At 40.7% G+C, this 12,227-nt stretch overlaps 1 protein-coding gene across 2 annotated transcripts in view; it reads left to right on the top strand.

Moving 5' to 3' along the window:
* aqr (aquarius intron-binding spliceosomal factor) overlaps positions 1-12,227 on the top strand; it is a 53,346-nt gene that overhangs the window by 16,009 nt on the left and 25,110 nt on the right. For both annotated transcript variants that reach the window (XM_078277047.1, XM_078277046.1), the window contains exons 17-25: positions 617-758; positions 1,354-1,532; positions 2,569-2,736; positions 4,571-4,740; positions 5,707-5,948; positions 6,157-6,306; positions 6,999-7,068; positions 8,608-8,718; positions 9,362-9,471. In XM_078277047.1, the coding sequence (XP_078133173.1) occupies positions 617-758; positions 1,354-1,532; positions 2,569-2,736; positions 4,571-4,740; positions 5,707-5,948; positions 6,157-6,306; positions 6,999-7,068; positions 8,608-8,718; positions 9,362-9,471 (1,342 nt within the window). The remainder of the gene's footprint in view (positions 1-616; positions 759-1,353; positions 1,533-2,568; positions 2,737-4,570; positions 4,741-5,706; positions 5,949-6,156; positions 6,307-6,998; positions 7,069-8,607; positions 8,719-9,361; positions 9,472-12,227) is intronic.

Below are 12,227 nucleotides of genomic sequence, written 5' to 3'. Positions count from 1 at the left end.
GGTTTTGTTGGGATAAAGCTATAAGTAGAAGGAATATCCGCTAGCTGCTAGGCTAATGTGCAATGGTACACACACAGAATATGGTACACGCACATAGCGGAGCTTCCAAACTGTGTTTTTTTTGTCGACAACGCGAACGTTAACTCACTGGAAATCCAAAATACTTCCACACTTTCATACACTTAGATGAGGGGGCTGAAGTTCTGTCGAAGGGTCTCCAGCATCTGCAGTTGTCATGGTATCTTTTGACTGGCTCTAGCTAAGTTACAGGAGGTTGACTGACTCGCACTTCAACACGTGTGTTTTTTTTCCGCTTGACAAGCCGACCGGACAGACCCGGACATGGGGGCGTGGCAGTATCGAGGATTCCATTTTTTTTAATTCGATATTCAAGATTGTGACTTAATTTCGATTGATTTCGATTTAAAATCAAAATCATGACACCCTTAGTAGGCATTCAGTAGTCCATGTAGAAGCAACATTTTACACAGTTGATATTACAACCGTAGCTTCATATAACTTTGGTCATTTTGTAATTGTATAGAAGAAATTAGTTTTATTTCAATTATTATTCACTCTGTCCGTCTCTGTCTATTCATTTGTTTTGTCTTTTTAGGCTGTCTAGCACTACCTAAGCTGAATCTCCAGTTCCTGACTCTCCATGACTACCTGTTGAGGAACTTTAACCTCTTTCGTCTAGAGTCCACCTATGAGATCAGGCAGGATATAGAGGATGTGGTGTGGCGTATGAAACCATGGTGAGATGTCCTCAATTCTGTAAAGCTACAGGAAATTTGATCCAGAATGTCTTATTATTATCTTGGTGTAAAAATGTAAATGTTCTCAGATATTTAAAAAGATACATACACATACTCATATTGTCAATACATGCAGTGAAATGCTGGGTGTAGATACTCAAAAGGAAGTGGTAAAAAGCTCATGTGCAATAATAATAGTTAGAATAAAAGTTTAACTTATCATATAAAAGTTACAGGTTCTGAGTGTTAAATAGGATTCTGGCACACAGATAAGCATCTCTGGTTCCTTTTTCTGCCTAGGTAGAACAAATTTCTACCATTAACTCAGCTACACCTTGTCTTTTTAGATCAATCAATGAAGATTCTTATCCTCTGTCTACCTCTCACAAGGTGGCATGGCGCATTAATAATATTTTAAGAGAATTTTATAAGTGCTCCCATTATGTCAACTTATGTAGCAACTTGTTTGTTGTTCCTGCAAAAGTAAATAAGTAAGCAGTAGTGCCATGTGTTGCCCTAAATCCAACTGATTTCAAGCTTCACAACAGCCCACAGCGATTGTCTAAGTTGTTGTTGTGTCTGTCCCTCTACGCAGGCAATCAGAGTACGGTGGAGCGGTGTTTGGGGGCTGGGCCAGGATGGCTCAGATGATCACCTCTTTTTCCATAGTAGAGGTTGCCAAGCCCAATATTGGAGAGAGCTGGCCTGCCCGTGTTCGAGCGGATGTCACTGTTAACCTCAACGTACAAGATCATATTAAGCACGAGTGGGAAGGTAACAGTATTTGTGTGTCTGTCCATTATTGGTAGACCATTTTTTGTCAATGCCTTTTTATTTTAGTCACATTTGTCTGTCCAACATTCATATTTGCTATGCCAATCTAGCTGTCCTGCGTTCTCTATGTATTTATTTATTTATTTATTTTTTACTCACAAAGGATAATGGGAAAGCAAAATAAACAAAAAGATAATTGATCACAAAACGCATCCTCATACACCTTATGACTATTATTCATCATCACGCTCCCCTTTCATTTTGCCTTGCTACACCGTTTCTTTTCCTCTATTTTCTCTTATTGTGTCTCCTAAAAGTCTTCCTAGTAAGCAGTTTATAACCTCCATAAAGTCTTCCCTCACCACTCACTCTATTCCATCCCACTAGGCCTTGACTCATGACCCTTAACTACCTCATGTCTGTGTCTGTATATGTCTGTGTGTCTCTACCACTGAGCCTCTATGTTTTATTTTCTGATCGTTTTTTCTCCATCTCTCTGTGTGGCTGATAAGGGCACTGTAGATAATGTTAACAGGAGCTTGTCAGCCTTGAAATACATTGAATTATTGGGAACATAGAAAGCACAATGAAGCCTTCGGCAAGCTGACTGCTATAGCTCTCCAAAGAAAGATATAGGATATAGGTTCACACGCCAATGTATGCCAATGGTGTATTGCACTAATTCATTTAGAAAAGAAATGGGCTCTTTCATTGGGTTAATGCTGTAGAGGTAATGTAGTGAACCCTGGATTTAAAAAAAGCCTAATAGCCCAAATTGATGTCTTCACTTTCACCCTTTTATGGTTTTACTTTCTTTTAATTCTGTGGAGGTATGAAGTATTACTTCCTTCCATGTACTAACTCTTCCCCCATTGTATAATTAGAGCTTCATGTTTTAAAGATCAGGCAAATGCTGACAGGGTGGTTTCTGTCACATCTCCAAAATCCCCCACACTACCATCACTTCTTTCTTCCTGTGTCCTCTCGCTCTTTCCTCCCTGGCTCTAACCCCTCTCTCTATCATTTTTCCCTATAGGGCTGCGGAAGCATGACGTTTGCTTTCTGATCACGGTGCGGCCCAACCTGCCCTACGGCACACGCTTCGACCGGCGCCAGCCCTTTGTGGAGCAGACTGGCCTGGTGTATGTGAGAGGCTGCGAGGTGCAGGGTATGCTGGATGACAAGGGACGTGTCATTGAAGAAGGTATGCTTATATCTGCCCCTGCCTTCCTGCACATACACATACACACACACACACACACACACACACACACACCACACATGACATCCATCCACCTAGTGGAACCCCACCGACAAATCTTCGGTAGAGGGTCAGACTGGTGTTGTCATGGTGACAGTCACAGTGAGACCTGACCTGTTTGCATTAACATTCCATTAACCTGAGGTCAACAACAACACCTGAGAGATTTGGGCCCTGCCCCCGTTTTCTTTATTGGATTTAACTGAAGAGCTGCATTGGCTATATCTGGATGTGCTTCTGTAAGAGAACACTGAATGGGCTTGTCCTGCAGGCTAGAGTAATGTGTCATATAGATACGCTCACCTATATCTCTGAAACAAGGTATTGCCAGCAACAATGCATTCTAGCTTTATTTGAGCACAGCATGAAATTGTATCCGTGAACTACCATATTTCGCTAATAAAAGCCTCCAAATTTGCTGTCAACAAATATAAGACTCAGTGTGTGTGTGTGTGTGTGTGTACACAGGAGAAATCCCCGCAGATCAAATTCAAATCGCTGGTCTTCCCTGGGAAGTAAAATATGTTTATACAGTAACAGGATCTCCTCTGTTTACTGTGTCATTTTCTTCCCCACAGCCCAAAGCATTTGGTCTGAGTGGTTGCTTCACCTAAGCTAGCCTGCAGCCCTGCTATTTTAAGTGTTTGCCAGAACATGTGTCCATGCACTGAAGCGCTCTTTCCCTCTTATCTGTTTGGATTAAATATGTAGAGGGCAGGGCCTTCTACATAGACATGCTGCCAGTGTCTGTCAGTGTCCGCTTGGTTAAACTTTCAAATCCCCAACGGCCTAAGTGCTACTATAGGTAACTGGTAGGTAGGGTCAGACATAAATCACTGGGCACTTGGCGAAGGTGAGACGCAAGCTGAGAGGTGCATTTTGGGACACTAATAATTGACTTGCATATTGTCTTATAAAAACTATATTTAAAAATGGAATATTTGTGTCAAATATGTTACAAACATATATTCAGTGTGAGTGAAATGAACAAATGCAATGCATCTACGTTAAAATCTAATTGTGTATTGATTTAATCCCACCTTTTATTAACTGACAGTTTAAAACAATGGCACATAACATGTTTTAACTGCTCACACACCTTGTCCCAGCTTTGTCCACATTGTTATCCCATGGTGTTGAGGGTGTAGCTTCCACTCTTAAGCTATCACCACTCATTTTAGTAAGGGGGATTTGATGATCCCCACATAGCTGTACACGTGCGCACAGACAGACGTACACATGGATGGGCACACACACATCAGAGGCCAACTGGATTGAGTTTCACTTTCCTGCTCTGTGCCCTGCAGCTGCATTCAAGAATCTATTTAGACGTATGTGAAAGCTGCGCTTGCTGCACCACACAGGCTCCCCATGGGTGTAAGCCTAAAGCCAGTGGCCTGTCAGTCAAGCATCTAAGCAATTCCTGTTCCTGAGGAGCCATAGTACTGTAGCTAGCAAGGCAAGGGTTTTGTTTTTAATGGAAGGATAGGATGGAAATTGTTATTGAAACCATGGTTTTAGAATTGGCTGGTTTAGATTCAGTTGTGATATTAACCTTTGTCCTTCTTTGCCCTGTCATTTTCTGTTAGTTTTCTGTTTTAATGTCCTGGCCTACGTTACATTTTTTATTTAGATTGTATAACACTTTGTAACAGTGATGTGAAAAATGGCATTTATTAATTATTATTATTATTATTTATTAGAATTATTATTTATCACTGAGGTTATCATTACTCTGTCGCTGTAACAAGTGGTCTCCCCAACCATTCTGGTCTAGGACCTGACCCAAAGCCTAAGCTGCGAGGAGATGCCAGAACCTTCCGTGTATGGCTGGACCCAAACCAGTATCAACAGGACATGACCAGCAGTATTCAGAGTGGCACCGAAGACCCATATGAGACTTTCAACATCATCATGAGACGCAAACCCAAGGAGAACAATTTCAAGGTTTGGACTATACGCTGAAGCAAAGAGATCAGCCCTCACTGTACGTTGTATTTGAGTACTTTATCTTCAGACCTTGAGCCCTGGTCCTACCAACACCACCCCAGAGTGATGTGTCGCACATATTATACTCTCTTGGGTATTGTAGCTGTAAAGTTGGGGCCAGGGCAACTCTGAGAATACCACCCACTCAAGGCCCTCCCAGTGATCCCAATGAGAGACACTTCTCACTAGAAGAAGTCATGTGAAATGTACCTCCACCTCTCTTTCACCTTTTTAAGAAACCATCTGTGGTAGTAAGCCAACATTGTATAGTAGAGCTTTCTATAGCCATGTTATATTGAATATACATTCAGCTGCCTGCAGCAGAACTGCTGTTAAGAAAAAGGTTAAGAGAGATACATCTGTTAATATTTCTACAAATCAGGTCATAGTAAAGTTATCCATGCAAGTGTGTGAAACTTTTGTTAAATATCTTATCATCTTATGTTGTTTTGCTGTATGTTGTTTAACTTTTTTTTGGAACGTTAATCATGCACAAAAGCCTTTTGCTGTCTATCACATCCTTTTTTTGAGAGCTTCTCATTACAGCTTTGTCAAATCTGCTATTTCGAATTCTGCACACCCATTTCTGTCTTTCATAGCCAGAGCAATGACAGATGATTTTGAAGTTGTTGTTTTTTTATGAATTTGAAAAGAGCAGGAACTAATGGGTATTCAAGAAACATTCTTCTCCATCTTTGATGTGTGACATAGATAAAAGTTAACAAGTTCCCTTACCCAATGTTTGACGCTCAGGGTATTAAGACAGTTTGCAGTTCATTAAAATATAATTGACAGACATACAAATTACCTGCTGTCCCATCAGCCCACCACAAAGTTATTCTTATCCAGCTAAAGCACCTCTTGTGGGATGGTTGTCTGTTGTCTGTGCGTCATTGCTCACATTTCTCTGTCTCTCTGTTTTAGGCAGTGCTAGAGACCATCAGAAACCTGATGAACACAGAGTGTGTTGTCCCAGACTGGCTTCACGACATCATCCTCGGCTATGGCGACCCAGGCAGTGCCCACTACTCCAAAATGCCCAATCAGATCTCCACATTGGACTTCAATGACACCTTTCTGTCCCTGGACCATTTACGTTTGTGTTTCCCTGGTTACACCATAAAGGTCACCGAGGAGAACCCCGATCTGCAAGTCTTCCCTTTCAGGTGAAAGTCAAAGATCCAATAATCAAATGATAAAGAGAACGGTTTTGTTGAGGTTGATTTACCTTGATCAAAGTAAATGTATAGACATTCATATTTTATTTAATTGCTGTTGTATAATTTGCTTACTAGGTATAAATGAGAATACATACATATTGCATTGTATTATATTTTAGTACAATAATCCATCTTCTTCCTTTTGCTTTACCAGAATCAAGTTTCCCGTCTCAAACAAAGCAGACAAAGTTAAGAAGAGAAAGGCTGATGAAGAAGTGGAAGACAAAGAGGAGGGCATGACCTTGATGGTTGAGCCCTATGTCACCCTCAACCGTGGCCCATATCCCTACAACCAGCCCAAACGGTGAGAGGTTAAGGCCAAGACTCAGGCCTTCCCATTCACAATTCAACAAGGTTAGGGGTCAAAAGGTTGTTCAGTGTTTGGTCAATCCTTGACTTCTCTCTGAGGTCAGTGTACTGAGCATACCTTAAGTCCTTAACCTCTATCCAAAACATCTTTTTATTATAAAACAGCACAGAGGCTTATTATAAGTGCCCTTCTCTGGCCCTGACTATTTTTATGTTTGTCCGTGCTTGTCTCCATGGTATCTGCTCTGACTTGTTTGCCATATAATGTGTTGGTGCTATTTTGGTTGTTGTTATGCCTACAATTACAGATTTTTTTTTTTTATGCAATTAAAGGTGAACAGAATAGGCTTTAATATTCCTGTACTAATTATAACACCACAAATAATTGCCCTTCATGAAAATGTAAGACTCATCTGGTGGTGTTTTAGCATTTCCAGTTTGCACTTTGATATTTAAATGTTGATAGGAACAACGAGGCCTTTGGGGACGCCCTGACTTAACAATCTTTAAAGATGGTCTCAAAAAACAACACAACAAAACTTACGGCATTAAGCATCTCTTTTACAAAAAAAACAACAACAACTTGTGAAAGCTTTTGAACACAAATGTGTTTATGCTGTCAAGGCTATTAAGCAAATCTGACTAATTACTTGATTTATTAATATAAGCAATCTACATGTGTTACAGGAATACAATTCAGTTCACTCCTACTCAGATTGAAGCCATTCGAGCTGGGATGCAGCCAGGACTCACCATGGTAAGGCTCAGGTTTTATTGTATACATTTCTGACATAAGTTTCAAGACTGAATAGAAGCCACCCACAGAAAATCTGCAAGATCTAAATGATCTAGTTGACATTTCAACGGACTCAACCCATCATACATAAGCATAAGTAGTTATCATGGATATCTGGCTTTAATGGAATACTAGTGTAGTCACCCTATCTATTTTTCTTTGGAAGATTAAGTTGATAGCAGTACAGTCAATCCTAATGTTTCATTTTGTTTTTGTTTCTAACTTTATTCTACAGGTAATAGAAAAGGGGAAAGTTTATAGTAGTAGACTTAATTACGAGGACGAGCTGTGTGTTAAACCCATCCCTATAAAATCATCATGCATATCCAGGAGTGTGATGCTGTCTGGGTAAAGCCTCTAGTCAGTCCACTGATGCTGATACTGCAGATGCATACTGTTCCAGCTTGCTGGTATAAAGCCAAAGATTTGCAACTATTAATCTTAGTGTTGTACACCAAGGGATTTTCCTCACCAGTAAATAAGCTGTTGTTTGGTGTCCCTATCTCATCACTCATTTAGAGTGATGAAAGATTTCCCTGAAATCCTCTCTGTAATTTTGGCATTGTCAACCACACATAAAATGACATATTACAGCTATGGATACACCCAGTTCATACACACATCCACAGCTCTGTCATTCTAGCCTGCTGTTGTCATCTGAACAGAAGTGTGACACACACTTGTTTTGACAAAACTGCTATTCTGATGTGGTGATTGGAAGCTGGCAGCACGGTCTGAGTAATTTATTGTGCAGCTATCCTAGGTAAATATGGCAAGTAGGCTATCAGCAGAGTTGTAAAACAACTCTACATGCAAGCCTTTCTCCGTTCTTCTTTGCACCCCCTCTAACCTTCCTCCATATGTTGTTAGCAGCCATAACAAACACACACACACACACACACACACCCTCTTATGTAGGGGAACCAGAAACAGATTATCTAGATATTCCTGATTTATGCAGTATATCTAAGTGTGCTTACTATTTTAGCAGAAATTACTCACCTGAGATACCCATACTAAGACATGTATTTTACAGTTACAGTTTTACATGAATATTTATTTAGTAAATTATATGCTATTCCCCCCAGGTAAATATAAGGCTCATTGTCATGGTAACCTGTATACATAGATGAAGTGATACTAGCATTCAGATGACAAGTACATAAGGAAGGCTTGAAAAATACTTATGCCTCCTATACCTTTTCTCCATTTTCAGTAGCTCTGTGTTTTTACCCATCCGTGCAGTCATTGGGTTTTTGCATGCCAGGCAACACTGAAGTCCTGATGCATTGTATATCTGAGCACGGCCAACGATGGGGCTCCAGCCTAGCCCGTTCTGACATGCCCAGGGCCTAGCTGTCACAACCACTAGGGTGTCTCCAAGGCAAGCGCCTTTCCCATGCGACCTAACTTCTGATTGTGCTTTTCTTCTACTTCTTTCTGTTAATTTTTTTCATTTCTTTCTTCCCACCCCCTTCTTCGCTTCCTGCTGTGTCTCAGGTTGTTGGACCACCAGGTACCGGAAAGACGGATGTTGCTGTTCAGATCATCTCAAACCTCTATCACAACTTTCCTGAGCAGAGGACCCTCATAGTCACACACTCTAACCAGGTTAACCCATCACACACACACACACACACACACACACACACACACACACACACACACACACACACACACACACACACACACAGAGCACATCTACATCCAAACCGGCTCAGCACGTCTCTAAGCTAAGCTATGAAAAGTTTCCCTAACGCACTACTCAAACAGTGAAGCTGTCTGGAGAATTTATGGCTTGAACTCAGAACTGCCCATTAATCAGGCAATGACTATATTTCAACCATAAAGGAAAAATTAATATCTAAGCTCCCTTGTTGTGACCCAGTCCTCTCCCCTCCGAATTTAATCATAAAGTAATCTGCTGTTGTTTTACACCAGTGCCAAGAGGAACCTTGGCCACAAGAAGCATTGCTGGATATAATGATAAAAAACCTTATTCTCCTACAATAGTTCCCCCTTCCATTTACATTCTTTATACAAGAATAGACACGTGCTTGATAGCATTATAAATACCTCAAATATATTACAAACAGCACTGTATGAAGAATGAAACCCAATCCATAGAGATTGAAAAAGACACAAGTCAAAACAGGTTTATGCGTACAAGTACTGTTGAGAAAATACACACACAATGAAATGATTTTCCATGTCTGATTATGCTTACATGTTGACATGCTTCATTCTACATCAGGCTCTGAACCAGCTGTTTGAAAAGATCATGGCTCTAGACATCGACGAGCGCCACCTCCTGCGTCTGGGCCACGGAGAAGAGGAGCTGGAGACTGAGAAGGACTTTAGCAGGTGATAACAGCAGGGGACAGATGGGGTGGGAACAGACACACAGATGTACCTAACCCAACAGAAATGCACATGTGATAATTGAGACAATTTTAATTCACACATGCATCTGTGGTGCATTGAACAAATGGTTACATACTTAAAGTGCATAAACATTGCAGAGGCAACCCTTACAGTTTGATCAAAGCGGACAATACACTCACGCATACGTACACAAAAGCAGTCCAGCTGCCCACATACATAATCAGTCTGAGCCAACACAGTGACAGGGCTACTCGATACTCCCATATGCCAGGGCATGGACCTGGTTTATCTTCATTAGGCGTTGTTGGCCCCTCAGCCCATTCCACCAGTGTAAGGGATCTCTCCCTACAGCCTTGCACTCAGAGGCAATTCCCGTCTGATTAACCCTTTCATCACCATCTGTGGCACTGAGCAAATTGCACCCTATAGCTTTTAGCAACAGTTCCAGTGGAGGAAGGGAGGGGTGATGCATGCATTTGCTATACTCTGTGTATGATTACTGCTCACTTTGAGGGTATGACTGTAGTATGAATAGCAGTGTATGGGAACAGGTGTCTGCACATGGAAGCAGTCTGTTACATTTTTTAATTATGCAGCAAATAACTCCTACATAAAAGAAAGAGCTTTAGCTAGCAGCATTTAATATATTCCCGCCTGCCTGGCTGCCTCATAACAACATGCAGACTCCACACTCCTTCCACCCCACTGACACCAGCGAGAGGAGAGCGCCAGAGAGTTTTAATTAACACTATACGAGATGGAAAATGGAAGGCAGTGCTCCCCTGAATGCCTAACAAAGGGAAAGCTACAGCACCATCAATTATCAATGCCTCCCTGCGTTTCATGATGCATTTTGTGCTGTTTTAATGAGATTGTAGGGAGTGCATGTTGGTTTTTGTATAGGGGAGATCTTAAAGAAATACCAAGTCGTATGTTCAGATGTGGACAGTCTATATTTGTACCCTAGGTTCTAGGTCAAAAAAGATTTTTTGTAGAGGTGTGACGTGATATTGCGAGATTAATCGTGACGAGATTTCTCATCAAGGTAAAATGTGTCTCGCGATATCAGTACACAAGTGCAGAGCAGCAGCCTTGAAATTAGCATTGAAGATCCCCCGCCCGTTCTCATCGCAGAGCGGAATAAAAAAGCTGCTTGTAAAACCCAGCGTTAGAACGTTAGAGAGTACCGCCGCTCTCCGTCTCTCTCTCTCTCTCTCTCTCTCTCTCTCTCTCTCTCTCTCTCTCTTGGCCGAGACACAACTTTACTTTTAATGATACTAAACAAAGAGAAATGTTCTCCGTTCGTCCTATAATGGTCATAAATTGATACTAGAATAGCCTACTTCCTTATTTATTGCTGCAATTACTAAAATGCAGAGGAGAAAAGAGCTGTCTAAACAAAAATCATCTTTTGAGTGTTTGATGGTAATTTATTTGTGCTTTAGAACGTAATCAATGTGAAACAATAGTAAAATAAGCTTTATTTCTCTCTGTCTACTGTACAATGACAGATTTGAGTACAACACATTTGGTCTCAACTACTGCCAGAAAACGCTTAGTTATGCTGTAACCTTGGTTCTCTGAGTGAAGAGACTAGCTCTCCACCATACATATGGAATAGGTAACAGTGTAACTGTTAGTTATACAGGAGAGAAGCCAGTTATCTGAGTTTATGGCAAAACCTTTCAGTGCTCGGTTTTCATTTTGGGACTTTCGATTGAATAAAGGTCTTTTTTTTTTTTTTCAGTCTTACTTCTTTATTGTAGTTTTCTGTAAAATAGTGTTAAAATCTCGTCTCGATCTCGTGAACCCAATCTCGTGTCTTGTCTTGTGAGCTGGGTGTCTCGTCACACCCCTAATTCTTTGTCAAGAAAATGCCATGATACCACTTTTGCTCTTGTTGGAAAGGAAATGCAGCATCCTCATTCAGATTTAAGCACAGTTGTTGCTGTTGTGTGCAAGTCTTATATTTATGGGATTTTACAAAAAAATAAAAATAAAATGCAATTCTGTCGATAACTGCCGTTTTTCACACCTGTGTATCTTTTCTGGGTTTTCTCTCTCAGTAGCTAAATTCATTAGAGGTCCTGGGAACCAAGGTCACTCCAAATTTTTATTTAATTTTATTCAGGCAAAACAGGCAGTCCACTGTGACGGTCTTTGAGTCATCTGCTGACTGAGGATGTTTGCAGATGGTCTAAAAATAGAGATCACCTCTAGTATTACCCTGTGACCCCTCCCATTTCCTGTCTACCTGTGTGCTGCTTGTCTCATTGCCACCTGATAATTGCTTTTAAGAAGTATTGCTTAGCTGCACAGTAGGATGCAGGATAGAACCTAAACAAACCTGTGTACAGTCAAGGACAGTCATTGCCCTCTTTAAACCTTTGTACTCCATTGGGTCATATTTACAATATACAGTGTTCAGCATAAGTGAATACACCCATGCTAAAGTTGACTAAAAAGAGGAATAAAAAATCATCTTTTGGAAATTGATCTTAATGCCTTAATTAAAAAAATGAGGAAACGTCCAACCTTTAAGGACACCAATTTTCTTTGTGAATGAGTAATGTATCGTAAATAAATATTCTTCCTTAAAATACAGGGGGCATAAATAAGTACACCCCTATGTTAAATTCCCATAGAGGCAGGCAGATTTTTATTTTTAAAGGCCAGTTATTTCATGGATCCAGGATACTATGCATCCTGATAAAGTTCCCTTGGCCTTTGGAATT

This window comes from Sander vitreus, chromosome 20 (assembly GCF_031162955.1).
Source record: "Sander vitreus isolate 19-12246 chromosome 20, sanVit1, whole genome shotgun sequence".
NCBI lineage: Eukaryota > Metazoa > Chordata > Actinopteri > Perciformes > Percidae > Sander > Sander vitreus.
Note: the sequence above shows the minus strand (reverse complement) of the source record. Positions and strands in the feature narration are given on the sequence as shown.